Genomic DNA, 23055 nt, shown 5'->3' with positions numbered 1-23055 from the left:
AGAGTTTCCACTGTGTTTTGTAGCTCCCTGAATAAATTCTTCATTTCCAGGAGTTCAGTTTGATTTTTCTTCAATATTTCAATTTTTTTAGTGAATTTTTCTTCCAAGTCCTGGATCTTTTTTGTGGTATCTTTGTGTTGGTTATCCATTTCTTCTGGGATAATATTCAGCTTATTTATGATCCATGATTGAAATTCTTCCTGTGACATATTGCTATTTCGAGTTTGGTTTGTGTCAATTGGTGGAGAATTAGTAATCTTCTTCGAAGGTGAGGCTTCAGTTTGATTCTTTATACTCCCAGGGTTCTTTCACTGAGGCCTTCCCATCTGGATCAATCCTTAGGTCCCTCTTTCAGCTTTAGGCTGGACAGAGGCCCGCCGTGCACCCGGATATTGGGCTGTGCAGCAGCCCAGGTGAGCTGTGTCCTCTGTCACTAGGGGGAGCCCTGCGCTGCTGTTCAGGATTTTGCTGCCTCAGCTGGGGGGCCGCTCCTGTTGGGTCCAGCCCCAGAGAATTAACTTGGCCCGAAACCTGTTTGAGAGTCCCGTCACTGGGCTGATTTAATTGCAGAGGGAAAGCGACTTTTTCCTTGCCTCTTCCTCTCTCGAGGTGGTTTCTGCCTCTCTCTGCGTGAAAGATAGCGGCTGGAGGGGGGCAGGGGAGCCCACGTCTGCCCAGCGCCTGGGCTGCTGCGGTTCCTGGGGGCGACGGTCCGCCCACCCCAATGTCCGCAAGGCCCATGCTCCGCTCGCTCTCCACCGGGGAAGCACTCAGTGTTCACGCAAAGGCGGAGCTCCTAGTGGGGGACCACGGACCAGGGGAGGGAGCCGTCCAGTTCCCAGTCGCTCCACAGCAGCCAGGCTGGGGACCCCGACAATTGCGCCTGCCCGCCCGCCAGTCGCTGGCACTGGGGGCGAATGTTCAGGGTCTGGCAGGGGCCTGGGTAGCCAGGATTGCGGGAGCCCATCCGCCCGCGTAAAGGAGACAGTTTGGTGTCCCCCAGGTGTCTGTCGCTGCAGCCCAGCGTGAACCCTCTCCCACAGGTCGCAGTCCGCCCACAGGGCTCTGGGGTCCAAAATGCCCCCCGCTATTGTCGCCTCTCCACAGAGCCCCGCATCTCCCGCGGTGATTCCGCACCGGCTTCAGGCAGGTCCCTAACTGAGTGGGAGTGGGGGTCAGTGGGGAACAGGCCGCTTTCCTGTGGGGCTGAACCCCCCCCTCACTCGCTGATGAGACTGGTACAGCCGTCCCACGCTCCCCTCTCTATTGTCCGTCGTGCACACTCCAGATTTTTGCAATCTGATTTCCCATTCACCTCAGTCTTTTCTTGCTGTGTCCCACGCTGATTCTCCGTGGATTCACACCACTGTTCTAGTGGGGGAGCGATCCTCTAGCCTTGTCGCAGACTGAGATCCAGGCCTTCTTCTCCGGGAGCACCAGTCCAGGAGGTCACCAACACTCTGCCATCTTTCTTTCTCTTTTTTAAACTCATTTTCTGCTTGCCCTTTTAAGTGTTACAAGTCCATCAGTGGCATTTTTCATTCCTATTTCTGTGTTTTGTTCTGTAGCATTTCATTTTATTCCTTTTATAATTTCCATCGCTCTGCTTACATTCCCCGTCTTCTATCTAATGTTGTTCATTAGATCCCTTAGTGCATTAAAAGTAGTTATTTTAAATTCCCAGCCTGAAAAGTCTAACATCCTTGCCATATCTGAATGTGGTTTTCATGCTCACTCTGTCTCTTCAAACTGTTTTTTGCCTTCTAGCATGCCTTGTAATTTTTTATTGTGCCTAATGGACTATGTAAAAAAGAACTTCAGTGAAAAGCTCTTTAGTAATGTGTTGGTAAGGCATGGGGAGTAGGGTAAGCAATCTGTAATCTTATGATTAAGTTTCAGTGTTTTAGCGAGCCTGTGCCCATGGGCTGTGCCATTCACCAGTGCTTCTCTCATCATCTTCTCATCCCTCACCCACCTTAGGTAGGACATGATAGGTATAGGAATCTGAAATTAGGATGTTTCCTTCTGCCATGTAGAAGAGTACAGCAGGTTAGAGTTGGGTATTTCTCTTCCCCTAGGTTACTTAAGCACTAATGAAACCTTAGTAAAGTTACATAAAATAGTTTCTCTTGAGGATGTGGCTATTTAGAGCAGAATGCTTTGGTATAGTTGAAAAGGCTACTTTGCACCTCTCCCTCCTGGAAGCTGAAGGAGATTTTTCTCTACTCTTCACCTTGAGAACTTAATTGATCTCCTGGAAGTAAAACTAAAATATATGCATCCCCTTAACATTGGATCTCCCTAGGGTGCTTAATTTGTATATTTTCTGTGTACTTTCCACAGTAAGCCTTCAATAATTCATCAACTTGGGAATTTAGGTCTTCCTACTCAGGTACTGGTTCTACAGAAGCTTTAGATCTACTCAGATTTCCTATTTCTTCATTACTCTTGGTAGAGGCCACTTGTTTCTAAAGGTCTGTCTTTTCATCTAGGTAATTCATTTTACTGAGATACAGTGGTTCATGGCGCTCACTGATAATCCTTTTAATTTCTGTAAAATTTATAGTAATGCCCCTTTTGTTTCTAATATTAATTATTTGGGTCTTCTCTCTTTTTCTTAGTCAGTCTAACTAAAGATTTGGCAATTAGTTTATCTTTTTCATAAACTCAATTTTAGTTTGACTGTGTTTCTTTTATTTATTACTACTATTATTTTTTCCTTTTTAATTTTCCCATGAATCAGTATATAACCATTGATTTTTCTCTACTGTTTCTCTCTTCTCTGTTTTATTTATCTTTGCTTTAATTTCTGTTATTTCTATTCTTCTGCTAGCTTTGATTTTACAGTCACACGTCATTTATCAAAGGAAATACATTGTGAGAAAAGGATTGTGAGGCTATATATAAGCAATCATGGAGTATAACCCTAGATGATACAGCCTAGTACATACTTTAGTGTAGTATAGTCTATTGCTTCTTCCCTATGCACCTACACAGAATGTTATATAATGAATACTGTAAGCAGTTGTAACATAATAGTAAGTTTGTGTGTATCTAAACATATCTAAACAAAGAAAAGATAGAGTAAAAATTATAATCTTATGGAAATACCTTTGTATATGTGATCAGTCATTGAACAAAACGTCATTATGTTGCACGTGACTGTAGTTAGTTATTCTTTTTCTAGTTAACTTAAAGTATATGGTTAGGTTCTTGATTTTGAGAGCTTTTTTATATACTTGTTTATTTATTTTTAGAGAAAAGGTTTTCCTCTGTCACCCAGGCTATAGTGCAGTACCATACTGTAACTTCCAACTCCTGAGCTCAAGAGATCCTCCTGCCTCAGCCTCCCAAGTAGCTGGGACTATAGGCACATGCCACCATGCCCAGCTAATTTTTCCATTTTTTTGTAGAGACTGTCTGTGTTGCCCAGGCTGATCTCAAACTTCTGACCCCAAGCGATCATCTTGCCTCAGCCTTCCAAAAGATTACAGATGTGAGCTACTGTGCCTGGCCTAAGATCTTTTTTAAAAATGTGCTTATAATTGTAAACTTTCCTCTTAGAACTGCTTTCACTCCTTCCCATAAGTTTTGATATGTTATGTTTTTATTTTTATTTGCCTCATATTCTAATTTTTGTCATGATTTCCTCTCTGATCCATGAGTTTTTTAAAGATGCGTTATTTAATTTCCACTTATTTATGGATTTTCCAGTTTTCCTTCTGCTTTTGATTTCTAATGTCATTTCATTGTGTTCTAAACATATTTTTTATTATTTCAGCCTTCTTAAATTTGTTAAGACTAATTTTGTGGCATAATGTGTCCTTGTGATGTGCACTGAAATGTGAATTCTACTACTGGTTTGTAGAGTGTTCTGTATTTGTTTATTAGGTCCACTTGTTCTGTAGTGTTGGTGCAAAACCTCTTTTTCCTTACTGGTCTTTTGTGTGGTTGTTCTACCCATTGTAGAAAGTAGGGTATTGAGGTGTCTAATACTGTAGCACTATTTCTGTCTTCAGTCTGTTAATGTTTGACTCACGTATTTAGCAGTTCTGAAGTTTGGTATGTGTATATTTGTAGTTATATCTTCTTGGTAAATTGACCTTTATCTGTAGCAACTTAATCTGTCCTTCAGTTTTGACAGTAGCAGTTTGCCCTGCTGTGACTGTAATCTCAGATGGATTTAGGGAGAATTACTGATTTTATCCAGCTGCTTCGTTTTTTGTTAGGATGGAGTGACAACTTCTAAGCATCTAGACTGGAAACCAGAAATCTCTTCCTATTTTTAAATTTTCTTCTTCTTTCAGTCCTTATATTTAGCTGTAGTAATCCTACTCTTTTCCCCTATCTTGGAGTTTTGCTTTCCACATTTTCAGTTAGTGATGTGGTAGCCCAAAAATAGGTGAGTGCAGTACAGTAAGATATTTTGAGAGAGGGAGAGATACCACATTTATATAATTTTTATTGTACCATACTATATCATCACTTGTTAATCCTTTACTGTGCCTAATTTATAAATTCATCTTTATCATGGGTATGTATGGACAGGAAAAAACATAGCATCTATAGGGTATGGCACTTAGCCTTGGTTCCAGGCACTCACTGGGGATATTTGAACATATCTTCTGCAAATGAAGGGGAACTACTCTCTATTATTTAGCCATTTTCTATGTTGTTTTATTATTTTAGTTGATCTGTTTAATCTTGTGTGTGTGTGTGTATTAAAAAGCAAATTTTATTATCTTACTAGTTGGAGTATTTAATCCTTTTTTTGAAAATACAAATACTGATATATTTAAGGTTTTGTCTGCTCTCATGCTTTTTTTCTCTCTTGCCTTCTTTTAGATTATTCAAGTAGTTATTTACTAACTTATTCTCTTCTTCCCTTTATACTTCTTAGATATTTTTAAATTCTTTCAGTTGTCAACTTAAGGGATTTCAATAATTATTCTTCTCTTTTTTGTCCCCTAATTTAAAACAATAAGCATTCATTATCTCACAGTTTCTGTGATTAGGAATTTGAAAGCAGCTGAAGTGGGTTATTTGGACACAGCCTGTGAAGTTGTAGTAAGCATGTCAGCTAGCTACTTTGATGTGAAAAGTTGACTGGGACCTTGAGGGATCCATTTCCACAATGGATTCTTCACATGACAGTTGGATGGGAGCTTTTTCTTAGGACATGAGCCTCTCCATAGAACTACTTCAGTGTCTTTAATACGTGATAGTTTAACCCAGCGTTGGGGAACCTTTTCATTTTGGAAGGCCGCATTAATTTAGCTGTAATCAAATAAGGCTGCATTCAAGAAACTTACTAGATATACTTTAAAATGTACATAATTTCTGAAAATCTTATCTACTGTGTACTTAATAACTTCAAAAAATGAAAACTATTTGTTAATTATAAAGTTAACTAACCTTTTAATGACTTTGTTCTGTCTACTTTTTGTTGGAAAGCATTTAAATATTTGGTTGCAGCATGGGGGTCCATGTCAGTTGATCCTTGCGATGGTAACAGTTATTTTTGGCCTTAATGGTGTCTTGATCTGAATCGGGTAGAAGAAAGTAGATTGGATTTGCAGCAGTAAGTGATTGAAATGCAAGAAATATTTTCTAGGAATGTTGCCAAAGGCATGGGTATGTCAGGTGTGGTTAGGGAGAGTTGTCCTGGTTCTTTGGCTCCTTGATGGAAGAATAACAAGGAGGGCCAGTGTGTCAGAGTGATGACAGATATGAAACACTTCCACACAAGCACCTTTTATTGCAGAGTGAAAGTAAGTTCCAGAGAGAGGAACACTGCGTTTAAAGACAGCTTACAGAAAGTATGGTACATTCTCAAGGTCAGTAGAGAACTGACTTTTCCAATAAGAAATAGCATCAACCCAGGGTTAAGGTCTGTCATTTATGCTAATCTTGAAAAATATGTTAAGCTGGAGGTGGAATATTCCTGTCTTTTGGGGGAAGTAAGTGGAGATTCCCAGAATCATGTGCCCTCCCATATTCTGCCCTTGTATGGCTGGCTTCAGAACTGTCATGGTGCTAGAAGGTGTGAGTTTAATATGTTAATGAGAGAAAGGTTACCTTTGGTCATAAGCTCCAGCTTTTGTGCCTGCCCCTGCTCAGAAAAGTCCCTAACCTCAAGTCCTTGCTCTTGGGGTTTCTTTTCTCTGTTTCTGTTGGTCCCAACCCTCAGCCCTTGACCGCATCAACATATTGCCTGCCCTGCCACCTGCATACCGTTATCTTTATCTAGCAGGTATTCTACTGCATTTTTCCATGTTTCAGCTGGATCTTTCTTAACATCAAACAATGGCTTTAAAATGTCATCTACTGAGAGCTCAATTCCATCTGTAGTTCTTTAGGTGTCTTGGTGATATAAACCAGGTGAGGCTGAAATGCTAATTTGACTGTAATGTCATGGTTCTCAAACTCAGTGAACTTTACATTGTATTCTCTAATTAATAGGTCTATAGCAGCTGCTTATTGTTCAGATAATTCACATGTATCATCCTGCTCATCAGTGACCTTGCTAACTGGGGAAAATTTGTTTTGGAAGAAGGGTTTTGGAAAAATATAGCTTTTTTGGAAAGGCTTGGGTTTTTTGCCACTTGTCATGTAGAGACTTTAGTTTTACCTTTCAAAGAAGTATTCAAGCTGTTTTGATTTGACATGATATTACACAGAAATGCTGCATTCGTATAGAAATCTTCTTTCAATAATTCACAGTGCTGATTGTGTTCGTCATGAAATTTATCTGTTCTCACAGAGATAAAATTTTGGCTAACACCTGTCCTGTGATAGGTATTACGCACTTCAGAATGCTAGGGCAATTCCACACTGAGTGCTTCATCATTCAGCCTCAGCATATTATGAAATAGGCCATTTGTTGCCCTTGCATGAATATAGTTAACAATACTTTAAAACTTCTTGCAAAGTGTCACTTAAAATAGTAGCTTTAGCACAGATTTTGCTAATGCAAGATACAACGAAAAGAAATGAGAGCATCTGAATCTGTTAATAACATTTTTTACCTGTACAAGAAACCCTTCATGTTTTCTCATGGAAGGTGCACTGTCTGTACATACACTCACTAAATTTACCAAATGCAGTCCAACTTCATGACATTTATCTTGTAAGTTGTTGAAAATATCTGTTCCCTGTGTTCTGTCTGCAAGAGGGCCCAAAGCACTAACTCTTTGTAGCAAAGAAAATCTTCTGTCCTACCTGAATGAAGTATAAAACCTGTGCCAAGTCAGATTTCAGTATCAGTTGATTTCATCTGAATAATGTATATTTTCATTTTGAAGCAGTGCATGAAGTTGTTCTGTTAAGTTGAAGGCTAATTCATGCCACCAATCAGTTATGGTTCTCCTGGAGAGAGGCAGTTGTTTGTACTTTGAAATGTTACACATGGTCTAAGCATCCTACAACTTAGACAATGCATTCTTTCACAGTTTCCACATCACTGAATGGCTTCCCTTTTTTCCTGAGTATGTAAGCTACTTTATAAGTTTCTTATGTGTCATTATTTCCAGGTCTTATTGCTGCTTGAAAGAGTTGTCTTTGCTTTTGCCTTTCATGTTTTAATTTCTGCGATACAACATTTCCTGCCTCTTCCTCTAATTTAAAATATGTGTGGCCCTTATAGATGTTAAAATACTGATGAGCATTGAATTTCTTTAATGTTTATACTGCGGTATCACAAAGCATCCAAATCATCTTATGTTTAGCAGAAACAAGATAATATTACAATTCCCAATCCTCATTAAAAGATCTGTTTTCTTCCTTCAGTATTGTCTTGGTCTTCTTTGACATGATGGACTGTGAAGCAGACAGAATTTAAAAATACGGTAGAGCTGACAGCTGTTTGAAATTCCGCTTCAAACAGAAACACAGTGCACCACTGTCAAAAGCTGATAGTGGACTGGTGTACTCGATCCCCGTATACTCTCTTGCTAACTAGCCACATGTGGTAGTGGCACCGGGCAAGGGGGGAAAATTAAAAACTAAATCATGAATGTAGCAGCCGTCAATATAGCCCTTATGGCTACTAATATTCTAATTGTGCGAGTCAATCTAGAAGGATTATTTTGTTGAAACGTAATTTATTCTTTGATATTTTAAGTATGTTCATTTTAAAAATAAAATATAAGCAAAAATGTATGAAAAGAACTTAAAGGATTTCTTTTGTAAAATTTGGATTCAGTCAAAAGAGCACACGCTTAGGGACATAGAAGGCCAATCTCTTGCAGAGGTTGATTTAAGAGAGAGGAAGGAAGAAACCTTTGCGCCTTTTTATGACCTAGCCTCACAAAGAACACTGTCATTTTCACAGTATCTTTACCTGTACTAGAAGGCCAGAAATACACCAATGGATCATATTCATATTATCATTGCCTTTTAATTTTTTGAGAATGTAATTATTTTCTCTGTGGGCAGTGGTTCATTCAGATTTAATCCCAGAAACCATTGAATGAAGGCTAGGTGAGATTCAGTGGTCTTCCACTTTGTTATTCCTGGGTTTCAGTTGACTCTGTTCTCTGTGCCCCTTACTTCCAAACTCTAGGTGTTGTCAGACTGCTGAAAAATTTGACTGTCATTTTTAGAGTTTCCCATTTAGATTTTGATCATTCCCAACAATAGCACCTGAACATTTTCAGTGTATCCTGATGGAAAGTCAAACTTTTTTGCTTCAGGCCTTGTAAATGATCTGTTAAAGTTCTGTTGAAGCCTCTTCTCCTTACATTTTCCGTGACCTTCCACGTGGCTTTGGAATGGATTTTGATTTAGTACTAAGCTTGCTGCCCACACCCACAGTGGGCATAGGGGGCTAAATCACTTATCAGAACTGTTGGTTATCTTTTTGTATGTTTCTGGAATATTTCATTTTTCTTACCCTGGCAGCTTACTACTATTTTTGAACAAGCAATTTATTTTATCCACTTTCCAGTTGTAGACAGATAATCTGTTGCCAAGTATCCTATCCCACTTGGAACATGAAGCCCAAATATATACCCTTTCTTTTTTGGTTTGCTTTTTAAATTTCTGATTGATTACATACAGTAAAAGTCAATCTCTATGCATAATAAACAAGAATTAGGTGAGACATGCACAGATTGTAGCTACCAGTATGATGAAGATGTAGAATACAGAACTTTAAACTGCCCCTTTGTATTCATCTCAATTCCTGGTGACTACTGATCTGCCTTTTCAAAAGACATTTCTGTGTTTGCCTTTTCTATAGTTTGACTTCTCTAAAATGTCATTTAAACAGTATCATACTGACTTAATCAGATGAGACCTGACATCATGCATTTAGGATTCTTCCATGGTGTTAACATGTGACAGTAATCTGTTCCTTGTAATTGCTAATTGTATTTTATTGTATAAATGTACTACAGTTTATCCATTTGCCTATTGAAGGACATTTGGGTGATTAAAAGACTCAAAAGATCACTAAAGGATCTTTGAGTGATTGAACTACTCAAAAGATTTTGGTTGAAAGACTGAAAAAGAAATAGATAACTTAAGTACAGAAACTGAAATTGTAGTTTTAACACCTTCCAATAAAGAAAACAAATGGCCCAGAATCTTGCAGGCATATTCTACTATACGCTTAAGAAGATACAAAGTCAATTCTATTCCATCTGGTGTTCTTAAAACATAATTGATATTTGTAATCAAGAAAACTGTGTGTGGCTTAAATTGAATATTTTGGTTTTTCCAATGATAAGGCATTAATTGCAGCAGTTACTGTGTTTGGGAATCCAATTTCATTGCGTTTTCCTGTGAGTCTCTGAAGGAAACAGTGAAGGGAAAGGTTAATAGCAATCTCTAGTTAGGAATTTCTTTGTAAATTACTTTCTTTGTAAAAATAACTTTTTTAGAAGTTATTATTAAGTTAGAGTTTTTTGAGATGTTTATGAATCTTTCTATCTGCAATTATTGAAAATAAAAGTAAAAATTAAATATGTTCCTGCTGAATAAACTTACATTGCATACACTGTATAATAACTAACAGTGATACCTATTTAATTGGCAAAGATACTGTGATGATATTATCACTTAGGTGCATGTGAAGGTGGAAATGAATTAGTGTTAACTTTCTAGAATGGAATTTGGTGATATATAGCAATAACCTTAAAAGGAATTGTTTATCTTGTTGATTTAGTAGTTTTATTTTCAGGATCCTGTCTTTAAGAAGGCAATTGAAATTTAGCATAAAGATTTATAATTAAGAAGTTTCATTTTGATGGTATTTATATTAGCAGCAAACTTTATAAAAACTAATGTCCTCTATTTTTTAGTTTATTTTGCGTCTTTTTTTTTTTTTGGAGACAGGATCTCACTATGTTGGCGGGGCTGGAATCCAGTGATACCATCATAGCTCACTGCAGCCTCAAACTTCTAGTCTCAGGCAGTCCTCCTGCCTCAGCCTCCCAAGTAGCTGAGACTGCAGCTTTCACCATCATGGCCAGCAAAGTTTTTTTTTTGTTTTTTTTTGTTTTTTTTTGTTTTTTTTTTGAGACAGAGTCTCACTTTGTTGCACGGGCTATAGTGAGTGCCGTGGCATCGGTCTAGCTCACAGCAACCTCAAACTCCTGGGCTTAAGCGATCCTACTGCCTCAGCCTCCCGAGTAGCTGGGACTACAGGCATGCGCCACCATGCTCGGCTAATTTTTTCTCTATATATTTTTTAGTTGGCCAGATAATTTGTTTCTATTTTTAGTAGAGACGGGGTCTCACTCTTGCTTAAGGCTGGTCTCGAACTCCTGAGCTCAATCAATCCACCTGCGTCGGCCTCCCAGAGTGCTAGGATTACAAGGCGTGAGCCACCGCGCCTGGCCCCGGCAAAGTTTTTTTAATGTTATGTAGACACAGTGTCTTGCTATTGCCCAGGCTATTCTCAAACTGTTGGGCTCAAGTAATCCCCTTGCCTCAGCCTCCCAAAGTGCTGAAATTACAGGAATGAGCCACTACACCCATCACAAATGACCTCTAATTTTATAGTAACTGGGATGATTCATGCAATATGTAGCCACTAATTAATTTCTAAAAGATTCTTAATCATGAGAAAATATATTTTTGTATTGCCTAAAAAAAAAGACAGTGTGATCCTAATTTATTAAATATTTTTTGATACGTATAAACAATTGAAAATAGATTGTATTTTTTCTTAATCTGTGCCTATGTCTGAATTGCTAAATGTTGTGCATATGTTATAGAAATTTAAGTTGGGTAATTTCATTTTTGATTAAGACCTCATCACCTGACTCTTCCAATGAGAATTCCCGAGCAACTCCCCGAGATGAACAAGGTCAAGGTGATGCTCCACCACAGCATGAAGATGAAGAACCTGCATTTCCACATACTGACCTGGCAAAGTTGGATGACATGATCAGCAGGTGTGTTTATTTGGATTTGTTTTGTTAACAGACATAATTAACTGGAAAATCTAAGCCCTTTACTACCACCATTGCAACTGGTGGTAAATGAGAAATAGAAAAGAGTGGACTACAATGTCACAAAAGTCTTATTGTCTTAATAACCTTAACATTTTAGTCATAGCCAAACACTTTATAACTCATTGTTCTTAATGCAGGCATTTCTATGGATTTAAAAAATTGGAAGGTAATGACAGTATGAATAAAGTTTCAAATTAATGATGCTCTATGACCCTTTGGTGTGTTTCAGGCCTAGGCATATAGGTAGGTATTTCCTTTTGAGTGCTTCTGAACTTCATTTCTCTTTGATGTGAACTTCATACCGTAGTTCTAGATGACTTTTCTGAGTTGTAGGATGTCCATTTTCTACAGCAGACATGTAACTGCGAAAGGTTATATTGTTGCTTTTTCTCTCTTGTCTGGTGATTGTTGGTTCTTATTAGTGCATTTTTTTGTAAGGACTAGAAAACTGAGATATGCAATTAGTACTTTGGTAGCAGGGTTAAAAAATTTTTTTATGTCTAGACAAGCAGCAGAAAGGATAGAATCAATTTACTTCTAACAGTTTTTTGTAGTGAGGAATGTTTTTATCAAAGCAGGTATATGGCAGTTTTGTTGCTTCTTGGTATAGGGATTAAGGGCTAAATGGAAAAAAGTCTCTTCTAGGGAGTAGTGTGTCAGTCAGTGGATATATTCTCAGATGGCTAAACTTTTCATGAAACTAAGGAATGTACCAACTCGGTGTATGGTGGCCTTTGCATCACTTTTTAATGTGGGAGTGTGGTTACAATGACGTAGAGGCTTTCTGCATTGCTCTTTATGATACAGAAATGTACTTAGGAAAATAAGTTTAGAGACCCATGGCTAACTAACCTTGAGGAAAAGTTCATAAATGTCTTGTGAGATGAATTTAGGAAAAATTTAGGCATTTTGTCTCCTTGTTTCTTTTGTCTTCATGAAGAAGATTTTGCAAGTTTGCCACCTTGTTTCTTCTTTACTTCTTACATTCTTTGAACATCAAAAGAACATTTTCCTACTAAGGACAGGTACACATTTAATTGATAATTGCATATTTTAGTTTTAGTGTTCTATGATAGCTATTAAATGAACTTGTTATCATTGCTGTATCTTATTTGACAGTGCTTTAAAAATTTTTATATAGATGCCTCTTACTTTCATCAAGTAGATAATTTACCAACATCTTTCAAAATATATTTATGGTGAATGTATTAATAATATACTCAGGTTTTTTCACTTTCTTGTAGTACAGATAATTATAGTAGATTACTTATTTATAGCATTTCATTAGTACACAGCCAATAAAGCCTCTTTTTGTTTTATAATTCTTAGGCCTCGATGGGTTGTTCCTGTATTGCCAAAAGGAGAATTAGAAGTGCTTTTAGAAGCTGCTATTGATCTTAGTAAAAAAGGTAAGTTTAGATGTTAGATGTTATGTTTTCCATAATGTGTGTTATTATAAATATTTGAAGATTGTTCTTCAAGGCTTTTTTCACCTTTATTATAAAGTTATTATTTATTCCTTATTTATAATATGTTAGTAGGCATTTTGGTAAGGCACATGTATACACACACAAACACACAGATACATTATACGCACACACCCAGAGCAAAGACTTATAGAAATCTTTAGACAGTCTTTAAGGATATCTGTGTCCTTTAAAATTTTATGCAGAATTTTGTTCATATATATTCATGTTTATAAGGAAAGGATGAATTATTTCATAACATTTTTAAAGGAATGGTAGTTTGAAAGTTAGAAAATATTTTCCAGAGTATGATAGGTTTTAAAAACCTGCTATGTGAAGTAATATGCATTGAAGCATAGTTTACAATATCAAAGTACTGCAGAGGAGATTGCTATATAACTTTATATATATTTGTTGACTTTTCTGCACTTAAGTCATTTGTAATTGGGAAATATGTTAAATTGCAAATAATTTTGACAAGAATTATTTAAACCTGGCATTTTAATGACTTACTGAAATGCCAGTGAAGCAAAGGACATGTGCTAATAGATGCTCCATTGATTTGTTTTAATAAAAATTGCTTTTATTAACTTTGTTGCATCTGTATGTTCAACAAACTCTTTTTTTTTTCCCTGAGCCTCAGTAAACTCTCTAGCTAACATGGTTAGCTTTTTATTTTTAAACACAGAAGTTTTTTTCTCAAGACAAAAATGTCTTAGAAGATAAGGCTTCATGTTTTTAAAAAAAAGAACCAAACAAAAAAATCTGAAATTTTACTCTTGGCCGCAAATAAAAGCTTTATATTTGAATGGAGCATACTTGGATGACTTTGGTCTAATACTAGATCCAATAGAATTCTTTTGAGTAGATAAACAATTTTTGTAATAATCTCTATTTTTTAAGGCCTTGACGTGTAAAAGAAAGGGTGTAAGCATTTTATTTTTATGTGTTAAATAAAATAACAGGCACATAAATGAGGTCATTACAGATGTAGTAACTTGCGATGTTTTTAGATAAATTTTTAATATCTTTGATATCTTGTAAAGTGTATGTTGCGAAGTCTGACTGCCAAGGGTAATAATTTCAGTTAACTAAAAATAATTATTATACAGTTATTTAAACACTTCTATGTTTTTATTGTTAATCTCAGACATATATATATAGTTTAGTGACTTATGGCAATATTTTACTATATTGGAAATGTTTCTCGCCACTCGTTTCTTTTGTTAATTTGCGTGTTTATTTATTAATTCACAAATAGCAAAGACTTCAGTACTAGGCACGTTCTAGGTTCTAACTATACAAGGTTAATAAGAATTGTAAATGATGTTTTATTTAATATTAAATATTTAATTTTTTAAAAAGTGGGATTTATATAATTTACAGGGACTTCCCTCACTTTTTCTGGGATCATGATCACTATAAGACTTTTTAAAGGAGAGCCTTGGGTATAAATGACATTCCAATACATATAATCAAAATAAAAATACGCTATATTGTGCACATTTAATACTTTATAAATTTCATTAGGATTTACAGGTAGTTTTTTTTTATATGGAGGCACATGAGTCTTGATTTTCTTTAATCATGAAATTTCTAAAAAGTAAAAAAACATGGGATTCATCTCTTAAATTTAAACATACATGGGTAATATACCACCAAAATCAGATTTGCCTAGATTGTCGCTGTTTTATTTTATTTTAGGCCTTACTCTGTTGCTTAGGCTAGAGTGTGGTAGCATAATCATAGCTCACTGTAGCCTTCAACTCCTAGGCTCACTTCACCCTCCCAAGTAGCTGAGACTACAGGTGGACATAACAACACTCAGCTAATTTTTAAAACTTGTAAAGAGAGAATCTTTCCATATTGCCCAGGCTGGTCTCAAACTCATGGGCTCAATAGTCCTCCTACCATATCCTCCAAAGTGCTAGGATTATAGGTATGACCCTCCACAGCTAGCCTAAATTTGACTTTTTATGAACTGTATTTCAGTAATTAAAATTCTGTGAAATGGTTTAATTGTCTGCTAGTAACCATTCTTTGTTCAAATCCAGTGTGATATTTTGAAGTATTTGTAATCACTCATATATTACTTGATTTTATATAATTTCATATGATTTATGTTTCTAAAATTTATAGAATATTACATTCCTTTTTCTGAATCTCACATTTTCCTACTTTTTCCTCTTATGAAAATGCCAAGTGTCATTTCAAAAGCTACATTACTTCTTGTGAATTGGAAACCAGAATAGTTTCTACAATTTATTATCTTTAATTGGCCAGAGAAATGTTTTCTCTATGTGAGGTTTATTTTAATTTTTTTGTCTTTTCTTAGGCCTTGATGTTAAAAGTGAAGCATGTCAGCGTTTTTTTCGAGATGGACTAACAATATCTTTCACTAAAATCCTTATGGATGAGGCAGTGAGTGGATGGAAGTTTGAAATTCATGTGAGTCTTGTATTTGATTTCTAGGATTCAGGTTTGCATGGTGATTCCTATGGGTTTGTCTTTGGAAAATATTATTATAAATAATATATCAAGTCTGTTGATATATATTACACAATTGAAGGTATGGTCTTACAGAAGGAGCTTGAATTTTGAGTTATTAAACCTTGGTTTAATAACAGTTATGAATCTGTCACCGAGAATCCTAAGGGCCTTCTAAACTCATGTACAACACAGCATATTTTATCAAGTGTATGGTAGTATTGATTGTCACAGTCACCACTGTTTTGTACCATTTGAGATGAAAAATATTAAGTATTTAAGATGAGAATATAATAGCAGACTATAAGTATAGCTGGGATGCCCGAGGTTATAATTTCAGCATAAATGTAAATGCTTTCCCCATCAAGCAAGGAAACATACAAGTGTTGACTTTGGCACTTGCTAGAGAAAGAGAAGATAATATTCCTTGGAAATTCAGACCACAAACCATATTCACATACGTTTGAATTCTCAATAACCATTTTGATACCAAAAAAGTCAAGCAATTTCAAGTGTTCTCAGATTGGTAGTGTCTTCAAGTGACTGACAAAAGGAAACACAAGTACTCTCAAATAGTATCTTTAGTCTAGTACAAAATTAATGCAGACTATCAAGTATCTTGATTCTTAGATATCCTCATATTTTAGAGCTTCTAAAAAGTGAAAAATATATATATCTTTTTACTGAATTACTACAATTACTCCAGCCTCTGGTTCTTTTTTATAAAATGCAAACAACCAAAAGTTATGAAGCAAACACTTTTTAGAGGACTTCTACATATGTAGTATAACTTGGACATTTTCTACAAATGACTGTGGCATATAAATATCAGTATCTTTTGAATTCACATATAACTTCTTAGGTACAGAAATAGAAATTTTGAAAATCTGTGACTTTTGAGTTGAGACTTATGTTGCACAGATCCTCCATCTTGGATAACTAACACAACTTAAAATGTTTAGATTTTGGAATTATACCCTGTCAAATACAAATTCCAAGGAGAGAAAATGCTAATTTTCATGTATCCTCTAGACATAAAGCAGAAATGGACACTCTCCGGTGCCTACTTCATTTGTAACCTTTCTCAAATAGCTTTTGTAGGTGGAAAATTATGAAATAAATGATATGAATTTATCTTTACTGATATTAGTTTGATAACAATATTAGTGAAATTAAACAGAATTTAAGTGACCAGTATAGAAAAATGGGGAGAAATTATTAACAAGCATAGAATGTTTCTGTGTTTGAAACTGCAGTGTTTTCTCATTATAAATATTATCTTCTCCTACCCTCCATATAATAGAGGTGTATTATTAACAATACTCATCGCCTCGTGGAGCTTTGTGTGGCCAAGTTGTCCCAAGATTGGTTTCCGCTTCTAGAACTTCTCGCCATGGCCTTAAATCCTCATTGCAAATTTCACATCTATAATGGTACACGTCCATGTGAATCAGTTTCCTCAAGTACTCAGCTTTCTGAAGATGAATTATTTGCTTGTTCTTCGGATCCTCGATCTCCAAAAGTGTGTTGGTTTGTTACTTTCAAAATCAAATATTACATTTTTTTTGCATTTGCCACAGACTGTTAGTAATGCAAACCTCTCTTTAAAATAATAGTCAGTATGTATTCTTGTTTTATGTGTGTTTCTATTTAAAGACATGGTATTTAATATGTTTTGTTGATTCATTGACATTAAACGCATGTCAGTAACACTATAACTCATGCCTGACCAGAACTTATTATATATTGATTAGTTGATGAATATAGACCCTGGAACCTAACCCTTTATTTTCTCTAGGAGCTATGATTCCCTATTTGCTAATTCATTGTATGCAGCAACGTAAGAGAATATAACTTCTGCACATAATAAGCATAGACTATCCTATGTACTGGGTATATGTATATTTTTAAAACAAAAAACTTAACCTATATTTACAGACCATGTGAACTCAATGAGATTTAAAATTTTCACAATTTTGATTTCATGACATTTAGGCATTTATTACAATGCACTTAATTTCTCAGGAGAAAATCTTTGTGTTCAGTAGCTAAATCTTCAGTAATGTAAGTCATCTTTCATTCCTCCCTTTACTCAAGCAGAAGGTAAGATCTGCTTTTAACCAGCTGAAATTATAACATTTCAAGGAAGCAGGTAGAAAAAACCCAGAACTAATTATATTACTACATCGAAAGACATAAGAAAAATAGCCAAAACCACTGAACTAGAAGGCAAGGTTATAGAAAAGACTTCCAGTTTTATATATTTTCACTTTAATGTCTCAATGACTTAATATCACTTCAGTTAAGCAAATCTGATTTTGTAAGTATAGTTAATATTTAAACACATTAAAAAAATTACCAGTAATAGAAAAAGAAAGCAGAATGTACCTTTGGCCCATGCACGATACACATACAAACACACAGACAAAATCCAAACGGGAAGACAAAAGAAAATGATACAGAATACCTTTAAGAGAATATGAAATTTCTTTGAGCAGAGATAATGTGCTTTTTTACTTTCCAATTTGGATGCCTCCCATTTCTTTTTCTTGTGTAATTTTCATGGCTGGGACTACAGTATTAAGGTCATTAAGTATGAAATGCCCAATTTTGAATCAAAAATGTAGTTTATTGTATTTCAGACAAGAAGCAGTACAGTTAATCAAAGTATGCACCTAAACTATCAACACAGTTTTGCCATCTTAACAGTAGCTTGCTTATACCAGCAGCAAAGAAGCCTAGACAGCGAGTGGCAGTGAAATCGCAAAAAGTGTCTTCCACAGCTTGTTGAGAATTGAATATTTCTTGTTGCAAGAAGTGGTCCAAAGCCTGGAAGAAGTGATAGTTGGTGCAAGTTCTGGTGAATACTATGGATGACAGAGAATTTCCAAGTCCACTTTCTGTAGTTTGAGCAGTGTAGTTTGTGCAACATGTGGTGGTAGAGTGTTGCCTTGCAAAAGGATTGGCCTGTCTCCATTGACCAACTTGGCTGCTTAATCACAAGCATCCTCATTGTTTCATCTAATTGGTTGCAGTGAGGTGTTTTCTGTAATTGACTGACTAGGTTTCAAGAAGCTATAGTGGATGATACCAACACTGGACCACCAAACAGACACCATTAGCTTTTTTTGACGTTGGTTTTGGACTGTATTTTGGCACTTTATCTTTATGCTGCCATTGTGCTGAACGCTTGCAGTTGTTAAAACGAATCCATTTTCATCACATGTAATACAGTGTAGAAATGGTTTGCCCTTATGTTGTGACAGCAAAGAAAGGCAAACTCTGAGACGATTTCTCTTCTGATGCTCGTTTAGTTTATGTGGAACCCATCTATCCAGCATCTTTACCTTGCCCATTTGTTTCAAGCGGTCAAATATTGTTGGAATAGTAACATAAAACCTTGCTGCTAATTCACACATAGGGTGAGATGGATTCACTTCAACTACACCTTTCAGCTCATTTTCCGCCATGTTCTCAGGTGGCCCACAAGGCTCATTTTCAAGATTAAAATCACCAGATCAGAACTTCTCAAACCATCAGTGTACTATGCATTCATTAGCCACATACTTCCCAAATACTTAATTGATATTTTGAGCTGTCTGCGCTGCATTGGTTCCACAGCAAAAATCCTACAGAAGATAACAAATTTTTTACTTATCCATGGATCACAAAAATTACTCTTAAAAAAAGTTTGAAATTACAACCCAAAATACGCATTTGAAAGACTGAGAATGTACCTTCACAATAAACACAAAACAAGAAGTGACAAAGTGAAATATCAGAGATACCAACTGTCAGTGCTTAAGGAAATTGGACATTTTGTACTTAGCCTAATGTTGTGTTGAATTAAAGTTTTGAAAGCAGGCCTTGTTGCTTGTTTCTGATCATAGAGAAAAAGCTCTGTCTTTCACCATTGACTATGTTAGCTGAGAGCTTTCATATATATATATGTATGGTGTTTATTATTTTGATGTAATTTCCTCTTACTATTCGTAGTTTGTTGAGTATTTTTATCGTTGAATTTTGTCACATGCTTTTGCTTCATCAATAGAGATGATCATGTAATTTTTTTTTTCTTTATTGTATAAATGTGCTTGCTCTATCACAATTGCTGATATTTGTATGTTGGGGTATCCTTGCATTCTGAGGGAAAACATCCCTCTTGGTCATGTATATAATTCTTTTAATATGTTTTGAATTTTGTTGTACTATATTGAGGAATTTTGCATCTGTATTCATAGGGGAGATTTGTCTGTAGTTTTGTGTTGTGTCTTTGTAGGGCTTTGGTGTCAGGGTAATGCTGGCCTCAGAATGAGTTTGGATATGCTGTTAAATCTTTTTTAAGTGCTTGGTAGAATTCTTCAGCGATGCCATTATGTGTCAGGCTTTTTTTGGAGGGTGTTTTTGATCACTGATTCAATCTTCTTACCAGTTATGGCCTATTCATATTTTCTGTTTCTTTATGGCTGAGTCTTGATGTAGTTTGTGTGTTTCTAGAAGTTTTTCCTTTCTTCTAGATTATTTAATTTGTCGGAATGCGGTGGTTCATAGTACTCTTGAATGTTGAATTACTCCCTTTTATTTTCATAAAATCTATATTGATGTTCCTCCTTTTATTTCTTATGTAAGTTGAGTATTCTGTCTTTTTTTAGTCAAACTGGCTAGAGGTTTGGCAATTTGTCTTTTTCAGTAACCAAAATTTTGTTTTTATTGGTTTTTTCTCTATTTTCTTTTCTCTATCTCTGTGCTAATCTCATTTCCATTCTTGTGCTAGCTTTGGGTTTAGTTTGTTATATGTTTTCTAGTTTTTTAAGGTGTAAAGTTAGTTTGTTAATTGAGATCTTCTAAAAAATGGTTTGTAACTGTAAATTTTCTTCTTATGGGATGCTTTTGCTGCTTTCGTTTTTATTTGCCTCAAATATTCCAATTTCTGTTTTGATTTTGTCCTTTGTCGGTTATTAAGATGTGTTGTTTAATTTCTACTTTGTGTATTTTTCAGTTTTCCTATTGCTAATGATTTCTAGTTTTTATTCCATTATGATGTGAAAAAAAGATACTGTCAGTGATTTCAGTTTTCTTAACTTTGTTCCGTGGCATCATGTATCCTGGTGAATGTTCCATGTGCACTGGAAAAGAATATATGTGGTTCTACTATTGGTGTGTAGAGTGTTCTGTATGTTTGTTAGGTCCACTTGGTCTGCAATGTTTTGCAAAACCTTTTTCCTTATTGATCTTCTGTCTGGCTGTACTACCCATTGTTCAAAGTAGGACATTGAACTCTCTGACTGTTGTAGAACTGTTTCTTTCTTCAAACTATTGATGTTTGCTTCACATGTTTAGCAGTTCTGAAATTTGGAGCATACATATCTACCCATCTATATCTTCTTGGTGAATTGACTCTTTTATGATTATATAATATCCTTTGTATCTTGTGACAGTTTTTGACATAGAATGTATTTTGCTTGATGTTAGGATAGCCAGCTTTCTGTTAGTTACTGTTTACACAGAATATTGTTTTCCATTCTCTCACTTTCAAGCTGTGTGTGTCCTTATATGTAAAGTAAATCTTTCGTGGACAAATCTATCTTGGATCCTGTTTTTGTTTGCTTTTTCTATTTCACTCTTTTCTGTTAATCTGTGTTTTTTGATTGAAGAATTTGATTATTTTAAGAGTAATTACTAATAAGGAGGGATTGCCATTTTTGTTTTCAGATGTCTTACAGCTTTTTGTGCATCATTTCCTCTCTTTCTGATTTCTTCATTTTAACTCTTCAGATTATTTTATAGTGACATATTTTGAATCCTTTCTCATTTTCTTTTATGTATGTTCTACTAATATGTTTCTCCTGCTTACCCTGGAGATTATATACAGGTAGAAATACTTTGGTAATATTATATCAGATCACCTCAATAAAGCAAACATCCCAGTAAAGCAAGTCACACAAATTTTTTTGTTTCCTGGTATTTACATAGTTTTACTTGATTACAGTCTTAAGAGTTTAAAAACATTATGTCTTTTAAAATGTACATTCCTTAATTTAAAAATACTGCTAAAAAGTGCTGGCACAGAGACATGAAGTGAGCACATGCTGTTAGAGTAATGGTGCCGATGGACTTGTTTTACTCACAGTTTCTACAGACCTTCCATTTGTAAGATAGTGCAATAAAGCAAAACACAGTAACATCCTAAGCTATGCTTGTATAATATCATAACAAATTAAAACATTTTAAACTGGTAAACAGTTTACACTTGGTATTTTAAACTGATACCGATTTAACTTCAGTTGCCTACAAAACTTACTCTGCCTTAGCTACCACCGGTTTATATTATTGATGTCACAAATTACATTTTTATATATTGTGTACTCATTAACACAGATTTATAAATATTTTTGTGCTTTTGCCTTTCAAATCCTAATATAGAATAAAAAATGGAGTTATGAGCCAAAATTACAGTAATACTGGTTTTTATAAATGTTTGTGTGTTTTCCTTTACTAGAGGTCTTTTATTTTTGTATGACATCAAGTTACTTTCTGCCCTTTTATTTCAGCTAGAAGGATTCCATTTACCGTTTCTTACAGGGCAACTCTGGTGGTAATGGACTCTTGTCAGTTTTTATCTAGGAATGTCTTAATTTCCGTCTTGTATTTGAGGGACTGTTTTGCCAAATATTAAGTTCTTGTTTGATAGTTTTTTTCCTTTCAGCAGTTTATCATTCTTCTGGCCTGCAAAATTCCTGCTGAGAAATTACTGTTAATTTTACTGAAACTTTTTTGTATATGAATAGTTGGCTTTTCTTGCTAATTACAAATTCATCCTGTTTTTCTTGAGACAGTTTGATTATATGTGTTGGTGTGGGTCTCTTTGGGTATATCCTCCGTAGAGGTCACTGAGCTTCTTCTGTTTGTATATCCATGTCTTTCCTTGAACATGGAAAGGTTTTGGCCACTAATTCTCCATTTAAGCTCTTTGTTTCTTTCTTCTTGGACTCTCATAATGCATATATTTTTCCAGTTTATTGTGTTCCATATGTACCTTAGGCTCTTCTCACTTTTCACCTTTCTCTTTTTGTTCCTCTAACTCTGATCTCAAATGACCTGTCTTCAAGTTTTCGTTAATTCTGTCTGTTCAAGTCTCCTATTGAACTATCTAGTGAATTTTTAAATTCAGCTAATTGTATTTTTATCTACAGAGTTTGTTTGTCTCTGTTTATGTGGTCATTTTGTTTACCAATTATTTCCCTGATTTCCTTCCTTATTCATGTTTTTCTTGAGATATTTGACATTAATGTCTTTGGCAGGTGAGTGTGTCTGTCTTTCCAGGGATATAGTTTCTAGAGGTTTATTCTGTTCCTTTGAACTGGCCATCTTTTCCTGTTTCTTTGTATGTCTTGTCTTTTTGGGTTTTTTTTGAGACAGAGTCTCACTTTGTTGCCCGGGCTGGAGTGAGTGCCGTGGTGTCTGCCTAGCTCACAGCAACCTCAAACTCCTGGACTTAAGCAATCCTTCTGCCTCAGCCTCCCCAGTAGCTGGGACTACCGGCATGCGCCACCATGCCTGGCTAAGTTTTTCTATATATATTTTTAGTTGTCCAGATAATTTGTTTCTATTTTTAGTAGAGACGGGGTCTCACTCTTGCT

The 23055-nt window shown here is 35.5% G+C and overlaps 1 protein-coding gene across 1 annotated transcript in view; it reads left to right on the top strand.

The window, feature by feature from the left end:
* LOC123629100 (probable ubiquitin carboxyl-terminal hydrolase FAF-X) overlaps positions 1–23055 on the top strand; it is a 166632-nt gene that overhangs the window by 26921 nt on the left and 116656 nt on the right. The window contains exons 4-7 of the mRNA XM_045539064.1: positions 11257–11402; positions 12792–12871; positions 15264–15376; positions 16719–16937. Of these exons, the coding sequence (XP_045395020.1) occupies positions 11257–11402; positions 12792–12871; positions 15264–15376; positions 16719–16937 (558 nt within the window). The remainder of the gene's footprint in view (positions 1–11256; positions 11403–12791; positions 12872–15263; positions 15377–16718; positions 16938–23055) is intronic.

Source organism: Lemur catta, chromosome Y (genome assembly GCF_020740605.2).
Source record: "Lemur catta isolate mLemCat1 chromosome Y, mLemCat1.pri, whole genome shotgun sequence".
In the NCBI taxonomy this organism is placed as follows: Eukaryota; Metazoa; Chordata; class Mammalia; order Primates; family Lemuridae; genus Lemur; species Lemur catta.
This window is presented reverse-complemented; position numbering and strand designations above follow the sequence as displayed.